The sequence below is a fragment of the Onychostruthus taczanowskii genome, unplaced genomic scaffold (assembly GCF_017590055.1).
Source record: "Onychostruthus taczanowskii isolate IOZ18803 unplaced genomic scaffold, ASM1759005v1 scaffold58, whole genome shotgun sequence".
NCBI lineage: Eukaryota > Metazoa > Chordata > Aves > Passeriformes > Passeridae > Onychostruthus > Onychostruthus taczanowskii.
This window is the reverse complement of record NW_024503457.1, coordinates 4,106,697-4,121,599: the sequence shown is the minus strand read 5'-3', so window position 1 is coordinate 4,121,599 and position 14,903 is coordinate 4,106,697. Positions and strand designations below refer to the sequence as shown.

The following is a 14,903-nucleotide window of genomic DNA, read 5'->3' as shown; positions in this document are numbered from 1 at the left end:
GCTTTTGCCCACACAGCTTGGAATGAGCAGCAGGCACCAGCCCAGCTGGTTACAAAATAGTTAAAGTCTGAAGGAACTTGGATTTCTGTTTGAGCTTTTAACAGACCTGTGGTTTGGTCAGATCTATTGTAGTTACTTGTGACTGAAGGTACCAGAAGCAAGAAACAGTATTAGCTGTTCTAAGCATTTTAGCTCTGCTATTGAAAAATCTTAAACCAGGTCATTTGCTGTTCTCTCTGTGTGCTCTTTGTGCTGTGTAGTGCCTTCCTACTTGATAAAAAGTGCTCTGTAGTAAGTAGTTTTTACCCACTCCATTATACAGTTCTGTGTTTGGCACAATAGTTAATGTATAGAGTAGCTGTTATCAACTCTCTACTGCATATGGACACGCATTTTTTATCTTAACAAAAGTGATGCTGAGCGGTATGAAGTCACCAAAGTCACATTGAAGCTTTTGGATTGATTTAGTGGTTAGGAAAGTGGTGTGTGCATCACCGTTTCCCAGTAAACTAATTTCACAATAAACTCATTCAGGTTTAATTAAAACTGGCAAATCACTAAATTAACACCCCTAGTCTGCTGAAAAAAGGGTGGGGGTGCTCTACCTTCCAGCCATGGGATCATTTTGTATGTTACTGAAATTGCATTTCAACTGAAGTATCTGTGTGCAGTTGCAAATGAGGCTGTGGAACATCCTGGTTTTGTTTCTAGAGCTTGAGAGTGATTAAAGCATGTAAGGGTACAGTCCCTGTGCTCCAGAGGCTTTACACCTGCCTTTTAATTATTAAACATGGTTTAAACTTTTTGAGCTTTCTCACAGCTTAAAAAAAAAAAAAAAAAAAAAGCTTGTAGAGTCAACAGGTTGAGCTTAGCAGAGCAGTACTAACCATGTTCTGCCTTTTTTTCTGCTGTACTTGGAAGCCATTTAGCTGGATTTGTAATGCAGAAAGGGCACAAACTGCAGCTCAGTTAACTAACTACAAGTCAAGTTACATGTCTTTTCCCTCATTTAGATCTGGAAAAAGGACAGACCTAACAAATAGATGCACTAAACCTGTCCAAATGTGGCACTTTTCCTTGCCAAGAAAAGACCTCAGTAATTAGAAAACACTCTGTGTCCCCTCCTAAAGCTTTGCAAGTGCTGTGACACATCTGTATGTATACACATTTATGTGTAATTCTACATACATAAGCATGTATTGTAACAATTGGTGCCCTGTTTACTAGGTTCATGATCAAGAGAGCACAAGGAAGAAAACGGTTTGGTATGAAAAACTTCAAGAAGAGATGGTTTCGCCTGACAAACCATGAGTTTACCTATCAGAAAAGCAAAGGTAACAAAGGTTTGCCAGTCTTGTTTTGATACATTGAAGCAAAGACTAAACATAAGGATTCTGTAGGAGTAGAAGACTCAGATCTAGATCTCTAACTGTAGAAGACACAGTGCAGGCATGTCTGTCAGCCTGTATGTTCTTGCTCTTCTTTTAGTGTCTGTATTGACAGTTAGAGAAGCTTCTTGGGTAGCACAATACCCTGTAACTTATCAAAGTAGTTGATAATATTTGTCTAATGTCAGTCATTAACATCATCTGTAGGTTTCACTGTTACCTAGATTGTCCTAGGAAACAAAACAGATTCCTCGGGGTGGAATTTGGGTTTGTATTGAACATTCTCAGATGCATCTCAACATGTGTTCGTAAATTCTGTAGTGTTGGCACAACTGGATACAGTAGACAGGAATTCACCTGCAATCTGTGAACTTTAAAAATGTGTCATTCACTTAATGTTGCCTAATAGCAAGGATTTTGCTTTTTGCAAATTGTTCCTGTCTGTTCAGTAGTACACAACAAATACCACTTCCTTCCATCATCTAAGTACATAGGGAGGAAGAAAGATAAGGAAGTATGTTCAGATCATGCCAGTCATTATTTCACACTCAGCTTTGCGATCTTGCGTCACCACTAGTTCAGTTCAACTGACAGGAATGATTTATTTCTTTGTCACCTTTGTAGTAAATATACCGTGTCCTGCTGCAGTAATCACTTTCTAAGAGGTTTGCTAGCATAAGGTAGTGGAGCTGAAAACAGAAATGTACTTAAGATAATACTTAAGGACCATGCTAGCAAATCCCTGCTGAGTGAAAGATTTTCCCTCTTTTCTTATGCAGTCAAAATGATCTTCAAAGAAACGGAATTAGCTCTTATAAAAAGGGAAAAAGGTGAAGATGAGTTGTGAGTAAGTGGCTCATTATCTCTGTGTCTGTGTGTTCTGCAGGTGATCACCCTCTGTGTAGCATTCCAATTGAAAACATTCTGGCAGTGGAAAGACTAGAGGAGGAATCCTTTAAAATGAAAAATGTAAGTAGGTCATCTTCATTAATGCATTTGTTAGGCTGCTCCAGATCCACCAGCCTAATCGCCTTTTTCCCTTCTGTAACCTGGATTGGATTTCTGTTGAAAGATGTACAACCACAGCTGCTTGTTCTGTATATAGTAGCAGGAGTTTCCAAAAGTACAGCCCATTCAGATTCTTAACAGCCCAGTCAGCAGTCTCTGGGTTTCGTGATCTGCAGCACACTCAGTACTGAGCGCTGCTGATCAGCTGTCAGCTCTGTAAGGTCACACACAGGTAAGATGATCGAGTCCCTGCCCTTTCTGCCAGGCCTCTCTGGTGAGAAGGAACTTGCTGCTTGTGAAGGATCACAACTTCTTTATTAGCTATTAGGTTTCTTTATTGGATCATGAAAGTACATATATATATGGATTTGTATATTTATATTTTATTTGGGTTAGGTTATGTACCAAAACAACATCTGTGCTGTGCTGGTATGGTTTACCATTTTGGTTGCCACATTGGGGAATAAAATACAGCTGTATTTCTCATACATGGAACACTACTGCCACTACTGTATTATGTAAGAACTGACTTGATCAGTTTGGGTGATGTTGGGAGCCTTTTTCATACACCTCTGCCTCTAAAGCTGAGTCCAGTCCTTTAAAAATTTCATTTAAAGTTAAACAAAAAATGAGCTCAGGTTTTTTCCAGTTCCAAACATGCATCTACCGCAGGCTCACATATATAAAAGGTTATGACTTCTATCTTTTTCTGCCTTTAAGTCCTTCCTGCCATCTACACTGCTTGTGAGCACCATGCAGGGCAGTGCTCAATCCTGCCCTAGATATTAGGTTCATCAAACAGCTCTGTTACAAGTGAAGTACAATTCTAGGCTCTTCAGTATTTCCCAGTTTTAGGTATTATTTCGGTAACATCTCTTTCTCTGCTAAAACATGGAGTAAGTTTCAGTTTCACCTGTTTCTAGAACACATCTTAATTGTACTGTAGTTTGCTTGGTGTTTGTAACTCTATTACACAGGCAAAAACCAACCAAGCTGCAAAATAATTTAGGGTATCAGAAGGCAGCTGTAACATGTGATGAACTGTTGCCAACTGCACTCTGCAAACTAACTTGAACTGAAAGCAGCCACACAGTTGAGATAAACTCACTGTCTGTTGAGAGGAGTGAGCTATAATTCTATGACTTCTGCTGAGTGTACTGAGCTAGACTGAGCATCCAAAATATGTCTGCATTGTGAAGATTCATTATCTGAAAAATATACCTTTATTGTTAACATCAAAAACCCTGTGTGATTTTGGTTGCTTAAATTCAGTATTACCTGGGAAATCAAGGTGACTACATCCATTCCAGAAAGTAAGATTCACTCTTTCCATTAACAGTAGAAAATAATGTTACCACCTTCTTGTGCTAATATATTCCTGGTTTTCTTGCCATATATAAATAGATTACTTCAGCAAGATCAGAATTCTCAGAATGGCACAGCCGATGTATTTGCAATGGATATTCCCTTGTGGGTGCTTGTGTGATAAAAATTCACATTTTGTGAAAATACTCTCAGTGTGTCTGTGCTCTGAATTGCACCAAACGTGTCTTTCTCACTCATGTTAAAACCTGCCTGTCTGGCAGTAAGGCCAGTAGCCTTCGTTGTTCTTAAGCGCAGTTTGAGGAATGTGAGGGTGGCCTTAAGTACTTTTTGGGTCTTTGCATTGTTTGAGAGGCAACTGGTGGGTTTGGTAGTGTAAAGGTCTTGCAGCCACTTGAAATTCTTGGCTTAGTTGTGGGCTCCTCAGTAACTGTTGCCATATGTTGGATCGCTTTCGTTGGTATCCCCTTACACAAAGCCATACTCCTTAAATCTGTTCCTTGTTGCAATGCAGGAGGCTCCATTTAGCCCAGCAGGACATTAAAATTCTTTTCCTTGTAGCTCTGTGTTAATAGAGAGTTGAACTGTATGCTCCTGTCTTCCTTTTTTTCCTTCCAACCCAAGGTCAAATTGCCAGTTATGCCCTGAAGAGTTTTATTGAAAGGACTCTTTGGGGTGTAGTTGGCACTGTTAGACTGATCACACCAAGCAGCTCCTACCCTGCCATGCTGTATTGTGCCTTTCTAATCATTGTCTGATACCATTAGGGACCAATATCAGACCAGTTGTCTGATACCAACAGTGCTTCCCTGCTAAATCCAATGAAATGATTGCTTGAGTTTTCTCTTTGCTATTTGGCATGATGCACATTTGAAAGTGTCACAAAGGAAGAAAGGACTGAGCGTGGTACCAGTCTGCAAGATTCTCCCAACCAGCTAGCTGCAGAATTCAAGCCAATATTTCAGTTCTATGTAACAAAGGCAAATCTCAATTTTGTTGAGTTTGGTTTGTTCTTATTGCTTGGTTTGTTTGTATGGTTTTTGTTGGGCTTTTGTGTGTGTGTGTGTACACCTCTCTGGTTTTCTTTTTAAAGCAGCACAAAAAACCAGCTGTTTATAAAATTGTATTCCATATGGCGATGTAATGTCTAATGATTTGAATAATCAAGTGAAGAAGTAGAGGGGAGAAAGATAATTTGGGCATATCTGAAAGAGAGAAGAAAATGCATTAATTATTTGCAGAAGCTAGAGGAAATGAAGGAAATGTACCTTTCCAAAATTTGCAGCTAGGATCACTAACTTGAGCTTAGTAATCTTCAGTGCGTGGTCAGTGTAATCAGTCAGTAAGTCTGTGCATCAAAAATTTCCTTCTTCAGGAGGAGGAAAATAAATAACCTTTAGGCTGCAAGCGGTTTTGAACAGCTTTAGTTAAGATTTTCAGTGGTCAAGGTGTAACACATAATTAATGTGTAATTATTTAAACCATGTGATGTCAATCAAAGAGAAACAGTATTTTTATGATCTTCTAATAGCAGATGTGGTTGGGTGCAGAAGGATGGAAGTTGCTAAAAGGCAATGGTGATGCTGAAGCAGGTACTAAAAGGACTAGAGAAAAGGCAGTACTAAGGCAAAGCTGTCACTAAGGCTGGATCCAAATTCTCATTTTTCTCTTTTCTGCCTCCTGCTGAGGAGTGTTTCCTTTCAGGCCAGCACTGGGTTCCTCTGTCAGCCTTCCAAAACTTGGAGTTGCAGCATTACTAAAATTGCTTCCCTGAGGCTGACAACAAATCTTGTTGAGACCCAATCAGCAAGTTGATATTAGATATTTGTAAATCATCTCCTACAGGAATGGTATCTTACTCCTTGTACCAGGTGAAAGGTCTTCTTCTTTTAAGGGCACATTTGCTGCTTGGTTTTGTGTTGAAATTTATTTATTGGTCCATTCTTTTAGTATGCTGTGTTTTTCCTGCAATAAATCTTCACTCTGATTCTAGTCCTAGGTTCACTGACTCATTCTGGTGCTTTATTCCGTGGTTTATTTGCAGATGTTCCAGGTGATCCAGCCTGAAAGGAGAGTCCTGTATATCCAAGCAAATAATTGTGTGGAGGCCAAGGACTGGATTGATATCCTCACCAAAGTTAGCCAGTGCAACAAGAAGCGCCTCACAGTCTACCATCCCTCAGCCTATCTCAATGGCCACTGGCTTTGCTGTAAAGCTACTGCAGACAACACCCCTGGCTGCACACCCTGCACAGGGTAAGGGTTTTAATGTGCCATGGCTGCTGCCAGGGGTACATGTGTCTCTGCAGGGTGACTTCCAGGGGCACAGTTAACCAAGATTTGCTGAGTGTAGAGGTGTTCAAAGGCCATCTGTTGGTATTCCTGATTCTGCATGGAATCAGGATGGAAATGCTGACTTTTTAGAGTTAGAGATGGTGATAGGAGATGACTGTGGGATTAAAAATACTTCGGTTTTGATTGTCTGTCATTAATAAAAAAGTCCAAAATCTCTTCAATATCCTGTTTATAAATTCCTGAAGAATTCATCTGCTGATAGATTTAATTTTACACTGGTCTTTTCAGGGGGCTGCTCATGCTTTCTCTTAAACAAAGATGTACTGTCTGGTTTGTAGGAAGCAATTTTCATCTAAACTGAGAGAAGTCACAAGACTGTAGTGGTAGTTAGACTAAGATGTAAGACCTGGGTAGCTGGAAGTTCAGTGCTTTGGCTCCTCCATCTGGTTGTAGCTATCTAATTCACCATAATATCTGGATACTGATCCAGTCTTCTCTTTCAAGTCCGTGAAAGGGTGCTGGATAAATAGAGGCATAAATAAATTTTAACTTGTCTTCTTTTGGGGAAAAATGGAAGGCTTTGAGCTCTGTTACACACAATCTGTTGACTTTCATGAGAACTCACTTTTACTTTGTTTTCCTTAAGTGCTTTATGTGCCATAATACACTGTTTAGCATATAACTTTTACCTCTCTTCCTGATGCCTTACAGAGGCCTGCCAGCAAATATACAACTGGATATAGATGGAGATAGAGAAACTGAGCGCATCTACTCACTCTTCAACCTGTATATGCCAAAATTGGAAAAAATGCAAGGTGAGGATTAAAGATCATTACATCTCCAATTCACTTACCAAGGCAAAAATGCCTGTGAAAGTTTGGATGTCCTGGCTTAATCAGCCTTGCAAATCACATCCTGGAACATAGAGGCCTTTATTCCACTTGTTTCCCCTTTTGCTGTCTTGAGGCAGTTGTGTGTATTATTTTTGGTGCAGTCTCATGGTCTGTAAAAAGTTCTTTGCGTACTAACAGTTGTTTGAAATACGGTCTTAACCACATCATCCTAAAATAGCATAGGCACAGACTGTTGCTTGGAGGCTCTGAATTGACACATCAGAGCCAGCACTGAACCAGAGGTTTACTGATCCTGACAAAAACTTGCACCAGCAAAGCTGAGGTTTCAGTGGAATATGGTTTTGTGTTACCAGAAGTCATGTGCATGCACATTCCCTGATTCAGATCCTAACAAGCTGGATACAAATGGTTTCAGAAAGGCTCTTTCAGAATTACCCATCGAGGATGACCTGTGGATGCCTGTGAAATGTTGAAAAGTGGAGTTTTGGCTGGGAAACTTTCAGGAGCTGAGGGAAGCAGAGATGTAATGGAAAGGATAAAAGAAAGAAGAGACGGCAGAGGAAGTTGGTACTAGTAGGCATGCCAAGAGAAGTGTCCGGTGTACACAGTGCCAGACTTGGAATCTCAGTTTAGCACAGGGAGTGGCGGGGAAGCCTTCACTATGGCACTGATCTTTAAATAGGACTTTATTTTATAATATGAGATAAGCCAGTGGTGTCAAACACACAGACTGGAAAGCACTTTAATCTGTTCCTGGCTGCTGTGCAATTGCAAACTCAAGATCCTCACCACTTCCGAGCTGTCTGAACTGGTGCCCAGCTTTCCCCTGTTCCGAATCCTCGCTGCCAGAGCCAGCATCGAGTGTCAGTGTTGGGGAAAAGGACACAGGTCTGGCACAGACAGTGCAGCAAGGGGAAGGGAATTTGAAAGCTGAGACTGGCACAGCAGTAAAGCTAGAAGGAGAGACAAAGTAAAATACTCTTTCCCCTTCTAATACGTTCTGCTGCAGTGCAGGAGTAGAACTCATGGACAGTATGTTGTGGATGTTGATGTGTGGTCAGTATCCAGATCTCTCAGTCAGGAGGGCTCCCTGGTAAGATCAGAAGGTATAGGAGGATAACTTGCCCCTTGGGATATGTTGTAAAGCAGGCAGCCAGACAGTAGTTTTGGCATATTCTGTCTATGCTTATTGTATGAATCTTTTAGGGATAATGAGGTAAAACATAACTGCTTCAGCCTGTAATGTTTTCAAATTCAGCCTGTACTTGCTGCCTGGGAATGGAACCTGTTCTAACAAGTGAATATTTGACTTTGTGCAGGCCGACCCTGCAGCACAGTGGCAGAGGCAGGCCTATGTAAGAGTTTCCAAAATGTGTGCATGGGGTGCAGATAGTGGCAATTGAGATTAAAGCATTGCCTGTGCAGCAAAGGACAGCTTCCCACCAAGCCAGGAGAGCTGCCAGGCTTGCTGTCCTTTCCATATGAGATGAGGAGAAGGGAACGGGCATGGACACCCTCTGTGCCTCCCAACAGCCCAGCAAAACTGCTGCTGTTGATGTCAGCCACAGTTCTGTGGTGGTCATACAGAAGCAAACCAAGAAACTGTATGAACTCTAGACTGAATATTTTTAGTCTGCTTGTCTGGCTTTTTTCCGCCTGCCACATATCTATTCCTGTACTTTTTTTTTTTTTCTCCAGAGGCCTGTGGGAGCAAATCTGTGTATGATGGACCTGAAGAGGAAGAGTATTCTACATTCATCATTGATGATCCTAAGGAGACATATAAAACACTAAAGCTGATTATTGAAGGTGTTGGAAATTTAGAGCAGGAGCACGCTCAATATAAGAGGGATAAATTTAAGAAGACAAAGTATGGAAGCCAGTAAGTACAATGGGTTGTACAAACAGGGGAATAGCCTGGGAGATGGTATTTCCCTTGCTTATGCTCTGGGTTTCACTGTATTTTGTCCAAAAAAGGTCCTGCAAATACATACAGAGTAGCAGTGTGACTTAGGATTTATATCACAATATTTTAAAGCACTGAAGTGAATTTTTTAATGCTTATTTTTAATGCAGTTTCATTCATAAAATTTAAATGTGGGTTTGTTGTACTGTTGGTTTTAAATTTTGAACCCATGCTGGTGAGCTATGCAGTAGTTAATAAAAGAAGATAGATGTGTTTACCAGCTTATCTTGGAGTGTTGGTTTAAAAATGGAAAGAGTGGCTGACACAGCCACATGACTGTATTTTGTGTACACATAAAGCATTCTGCATATGGCTGACAAAAGAGAAGATCAATTCAGTCAATTCTACCTCAAGTAAAATGCAGTATTAACATAACAATTACAACTCTGAAAATCAAATTTAAGGACAAAGTTCTTGTGTGTTCCACCTTCTGTTCTGACATTTTCATGTCCTGACAGATGGCTCTATGTGTAATACTGGTTTTTTCTTTTCTTTTAGAGAACATCCCATTGGTGACAAGAGCTTCCAGACATACATCAGGCAACAGTCAGAGATCTCAGCACATTCCATATGAAGCGCAAAGGAAATCACAGGACAGTGCTGAAGGGTTGATTAGTGATGCTAAATAGCAAAACAAAAGGGAAGCCACACATGTAGCAAAATGTATGGAAAAGTGTCAAGCTTACAAACTTTGAGACTTGGTAAACGTATTCTCTTTTCAAGAAACTGTTATAATAGTTGCTATGCACTTTATTCATCTGGTTATTGACAGATGATAAAACCCTGCCTTCTAGGCAGTTGTCATGTGTATTTTTAAATTTGCTTTGGTTTCTTGGAATCTAGTGATCAGTTCAATGATCAAGGTGTGTGGACTTCATCTTGACAACTCCCATGCAATTCCTTGTGTTTTGGAAACCAAGCATGCTGCTAATATGCAGCATTTTCTAGAAAGGTTGTTTGTTACTGTTTTTTGTTCCTGGTTAATGTATATTATGCCACATCCCCTGCGTGCTCTCTTAGGAAAAGCTTAGTAACACTTTACTTTTAATGCCTGCATTTAGAAAAGAAGCAGAGAAAAATCCCTCTGGCGTAGTCATCTACATTGTAGCGTGTATTTCTGAACAGGCCAAGGAGTGGCCTTTTGTTTTTACAGCAGTGTAATTTTTGCTAACTGTGCACAGTTTTTAATAGAAATTCAGATCTGAATGGTACTCTTGATATTTTTGAGATACGAAGTCATTTCTCCTGGCACGCTCAGCAGACTTTGGATTTGAAGATGCAATCTCAGCAGTATAATAAAACTGACTCTCATAAATATGAGTAAGAAAGAAATGAACTCATGTCAAAGCTACGTGTCTCTTGCACAGTCCAGTGAATGGTAATGTTTGAAAGTCTGCCAGCTGAAAGGCAAGGTAAGCTGATTTTGATGACCTTTGATCACCACAGTGAGAAGGACAAATAGAATATGAATCTGGCAGCTGAGACGTGCTGATTCCCAGGCACAAAAGCCATCAAGATGGTTTTTCTCTGAAAGGATGTTTATGCACTGGAGTCCATGCTATCCTAGTACCACTTGCTTTTCTGGAAAATAGATTTCTACTTTTCCAAAAATGTTTTTAAATACTTTTTAAAAGAGACTTGTTAAATGATATTTAGTATATTAACATGCATAATGATAACTTGGTAATGCTATGAGTATAGTAAAAATGGAATGAGCTGTGTATCTCACTAATACCAACAAAAGGAGAAGAATAAAGATCTTCTAAATATCCAATGCATATTTATGTATGCTGTTTAGCTGTACACCATAATTTTTTCTCTGTGTAAGGGTCTGATATAGAAACATCTAGCTTTGATGGCTTGGAAGCCTGCATGATGGACTTTAGGCCTCTGTGGGCTAGAAGCTAGTACAGGTTTTAAGCTGAGTTGGATCAGAAAGCATTGATCAGTTTAATGTGAAGATGTCTGTCTTTGCTTCAAGTGTTAAAGAATAATTCTTAACCGTGTCCTCATTGCATCTGACATGATTTGAGATGGCTAAAGTACTTCGAATGCCCCTGTTTGTTAGTGATGTTCTTAGGAATTAAGTTTTGGTTTTGTTCGAATATATAGTAGACCACCTTCTAGTAGATGATAAATGATCTTTTATTCATCTTCACCCAGCAGACTGGGGAAAGGGAAGTAATGAAGCATTGCAAAGATGCATTTAGGACTCCAAGCTTTTAGCTGCCATGAACTGCAATTTTTAACACGTATTTGTAACTTAATATTGTTTATAAAATACTAATTACCTGTAATGTGTGTTCTACTTGCCAATTAAAAGAAATGGTTTATTTCTGAGAACTGTGTCCATGTTTGGAGTTTTTTTAAATTCACACGGCCACCAGCATGCTTCTTGGCACAGCATCTGCTGAGAGTGGGGGCCATGGATGGAGATCCTTGTGAGTGAAACCTGCCAAGTCCCGTCCTTGCTCCTGATCCCATCCCCACCCACCCACCCCTTTTCTTGTCAGCATTGCACCCATGGGACTCTGCAGGGAGCCAGATTGGGCATCTGAGCCGGCCATGAACCTCCTTAGCAAAGAAAGCTTGCTCAGATAGGTCAGCATCCTGAACTGGGTCCTTGTGTTACTGCACAGTAACTGAGCTGAGACCATGTTGAAAGGACAGGAGGAATGGGCTGAGCCCACAGCGCCCTGCATGCCTGTGGATTGGCTCACAGACCTATGGAACCACCATCCTTGTCCTGTGACAAAGCCTTGGACTTGCTGGGGTCTCTGCTAGTCATACTCCTGGAGCTTACCAGTCCTCTCAGGACAATCATGTGCATGGAACTCTGGCTCTGAGGTGGGTGACAAGCTGCACACACTGGTTCTCCTGGGCGGTGTTCCAGGGAGGCTGGGCAATGTACCACCAGGATGGGAAGCTGCTGACTGGCATTCAGGGTGTGTTCACTCAGCTCATGCTGAAGGTGACTCTCCCTGCTGTGGTGGGTGTCTCTCAGCAGAACCCAGGCGTGTGCTTCCGAGAAGCTGCTGGGGCCGAGCTGCTGCAGGCACGCTCGGGCTGAGTGACAGTGGTGGTTTAACAGATAAACCACATCCAGGAACAAAAACCAAACTGCTGGTGGAGGACACATCACCAGTGTCCTGGTGAAGGTGAACTTAAGTACAATTGTGTAAATGTGGGGTTTTGCTGAGGAACTGTAAACCTTGTTTTGGAAACAAAATTTTACATAAAATGAGGTAGGAAACCGACACAATATTTGTAAGAAATTAGAAGAGTTAAATGCAAAATTACTGTAAAACTATTTCCAGCTCTGTCTCTTTTTCACTCAGTCTCATCTCGTGTCTACAATAATTTTCTTCTCCTGCTAATATATCTTAGCTTAAGTCAGTAGGAAATATTTGAAATCTGCTTTTCTTACAGCATAACATTCTGTGTTTGGTGAGGGGGTTGTGTTAAAACTGGGCTTCCAGTACTTGCTTAGCCTCTATCTCCTGTCTGTCTGCAGCATATGTTTCTCATGCTATCTTCAGAAATACTCAGAAATCCTATCCACAACAGAAGTAGCTTGATTGGGAAACTTGGGACAGCATCCCTTGTGTGTGGAATGAAGAAAATAGGAGGAAAAAAAACCAAAAAAGCATAGGCATAAGTAAGCACATCAGGTCAGTTTTCTTCTCTGCTCTGTCCAAGGCTGAAAGACAACAAAATTATTTTTGGTAGAAAAAATAGAAGCTGGGCTGTTCTCTCCTGGGACTCCTACTGCCAGAGGAGTTCCCTGTGCCTGTTTTGTCCCTTGCTGAAGCAATGTGCTGGGGCAGGACTGATGTGGTGACAGGACCCAGGTATGTAAGGCAGCTCAGCTGTCTGAGGTACCTGAACTTCAGTGTGATTCCCATCCTCTTTCTGCAATACTTCATTTCACCTTCTTAAATATCTGTGTGAGGAGCTTACCTGGGTAGCAGGAGAGTGTGTGAACCCTGCCAGCCCCTGTTATTAGGTGCAGGAAATGGGTGCTGCAGGAGAAATAGGGTGTAAGGGTGGTGATAAAGAACAGCATCTTCCCATGAGCCACCTTCTGTGGGTGTATTGCAGCTGAGCTAGCAGGGCTCAGCTGACTGAAGACAGCATTTCCTTCTGGCTCTTGGGCTACTGTCATTAAATGGTAAATCAATTATTCCAAAGCTCAGCTGGATACAGAGGAAGTTTTAAGCCAGAAGCACTGTATTCTTGTATGGATGAGATTCTGGATATGATCTGTGAAAGAAAAGATTGCAAAGATTCATCATGAATCAGTTATTCTGGATTCCTAAAATAAAGCAGGATCCTAAGAGATTAATCTTGAGGATAGAAACCAACCCTCCTAATTGTGAACAAATTACACATGCCTTTCCATTTCAATCCTTGTTTTTCTTCTCCTGCTCCATTTGAACCACTCTGATTTACCTGAAAATTTAACATTATTGTATTTGTGGTTTTGTGCAAAGCTGTTACTTTGAACCACAAAGTTGCCTGGTGTTAGTAGGTTTGCCTGCAAAAATAAGGTGGAAGTCTTGATTAAACAAAGGGTTCACCAGCAGCCTGGGCTAGATGTAAGGAAGGTTGAAATGGTGAAAACAGATATTGGCTTTTTACTAGTTTGAAAACATTGCTATGCTGAATCTTAACCAAAAGCATGCCCTTGATGACATTGGTCTGGATAGTGTTGAGAGGAAATTCTCTCTACAAGTGTGGGGGTCTGTGTGGTGTCTGACTTTCTTTACTAAATTCATTCATCGTCTTTAACCTCTGTCACAGTTGCACTGTTGTGTCCTAAAGCTGTCAAAAGGAAGTACTTTTTATTGTGTGCTTGAAGCCATAACAAAAGTACTACCTTGTTATGGACTCTTACAGGCAAATGAGTAAGTTTTGGTAGAGATGACAGCAGTGCACAGGATTGCCATCATGTACCAAAAGTAAGAATTTGTAAATTTAACTGACTAAGAAAGATACTTTGAATAAATGTAGTCATTTATTTCTCTGGGGGTGGAAACGAAAACTGTAGTCATCATGTTTGTGTAGAAAAATCTCTTGATGGGAATGCAAGAAATGAATTTTATGAATTAAATGTGAAGAAAGACATACTTGATAAAAATACAAATGGTGCACAAAAAAAGGGGGAGGGCTACCCTGAAACGCCTTGTTTTGCTTCCTTTGGCAGGTTTTTCTGTATTTCAGCCCAGCTAGAATTCCTGCTTCTCATTCTCTATAGAAGCTATCTTTTTGGCAGCCATGAGAGCCTATGACTGGAGAGGATCATAGCTGAGAAAAGCAACTTCAAAAATAGATAGACTCATCTATGGTGTCTGGAGATGCAAATGCTTTGCCTCCCACTGGGCCACAGTGTTGTGAGAACATCTCTGTGTATGTCTCCTCTTGTGGTAAGGCCCCCTTGAAGAGATTCTGCTGCCTGCCCTGGCTGTGGTCCTGCACCCCATTAATGGCACTGATGAAACTGAATCAGTAAAATAATTGGGAGTTAGGAGATTTTGGAAAAACCTGGACTGTCTACCTAAACAGGTTTAGGGCAGTCTCATAAACACCTTGAACATAAGCACAGCTGATGAGATGGGGACAAGCCACCCCGAGAGCTTCCCCACCAGAGAGGATGTGTGATAGCTGCTCTGGCACCCTGCCCAGCAGCCTGTGCTCCTCCAGCTGGCATGGTGAAGGCTGTGAGAGGCTCAAAGGCAGCCTAGTTTTCCCACTAGAGACCTGGGCCTCAACCTCCTTTCAATATTGTCGTTCCTTGGTATAATTTCTGTCAAAGATGCAGGAAGAGGGAACAGTAAGCAAAAAGCCCTAACAGGGAGGAGTTAGTCCTCTGAGAGGACTTAGCATTGAGTCTCACCAGAGTGGTGCCCAAGCTATTTCGGTGTCAGAGATGGCTTTATTTAGAAGCTGTGACTACAGGAGAGGGGATGAGCTGGCAGGCCTGGGCAGATAGTATCAGTCTCATTAAGAGGAGAAAGATAGGAAAAGCCTCATGGACAGGCAGGACCCATCTTCCTGGGCTGGAAAGGG

At 41.2% G+C, this 14,903-nt stretch overlaps 1 protein-coding gene across 2 annotated transcripts in view; it reads left to right on the top strand.

The window, feature by feature from the left end:
• Positions 1 to 11,174, top strand: part of RASA3 (RAS p21 protein activator 3) — a 130,087-nt gene extending 118,913 nt beyond the window's left edge. For both annotated transcript variants that reach the window (XM_041418144.1, XM_041418143.1), the window contains 6 exons: positions 1,228 to 1,334; positions 2,275 to 2,357; positions 5,764 to 5,975; positions 6,726 to 6,829; positions 8,567 to 8,750; positions 9,333 to 11,174. In XM_041418144.1, coding sequence (XP_041274078.1) covers positions 1,228 to 1,334; positions 2,275 to 2,357; positions 5,764 to 5,975; positions 6,726 to 6,829; positions 8,567 to 8,750; positions 9,333 to 9,408 — 766 coding nt within the window. In that variant the 3' untranslated portion in view covers positions 9,409 to 11,174. The remainder of the gene's footprint in view (positions 1 to 1,227; positions 1,335 to 2,274; positions 2,358 to 5,763; positions 5,976 to 6,725; positions 6,830 to 8,566; positions 8,751 to 9,332) is intronic.
• Positions 11,175 to 14,903: the final 3,729 nt, after the last annotated feature.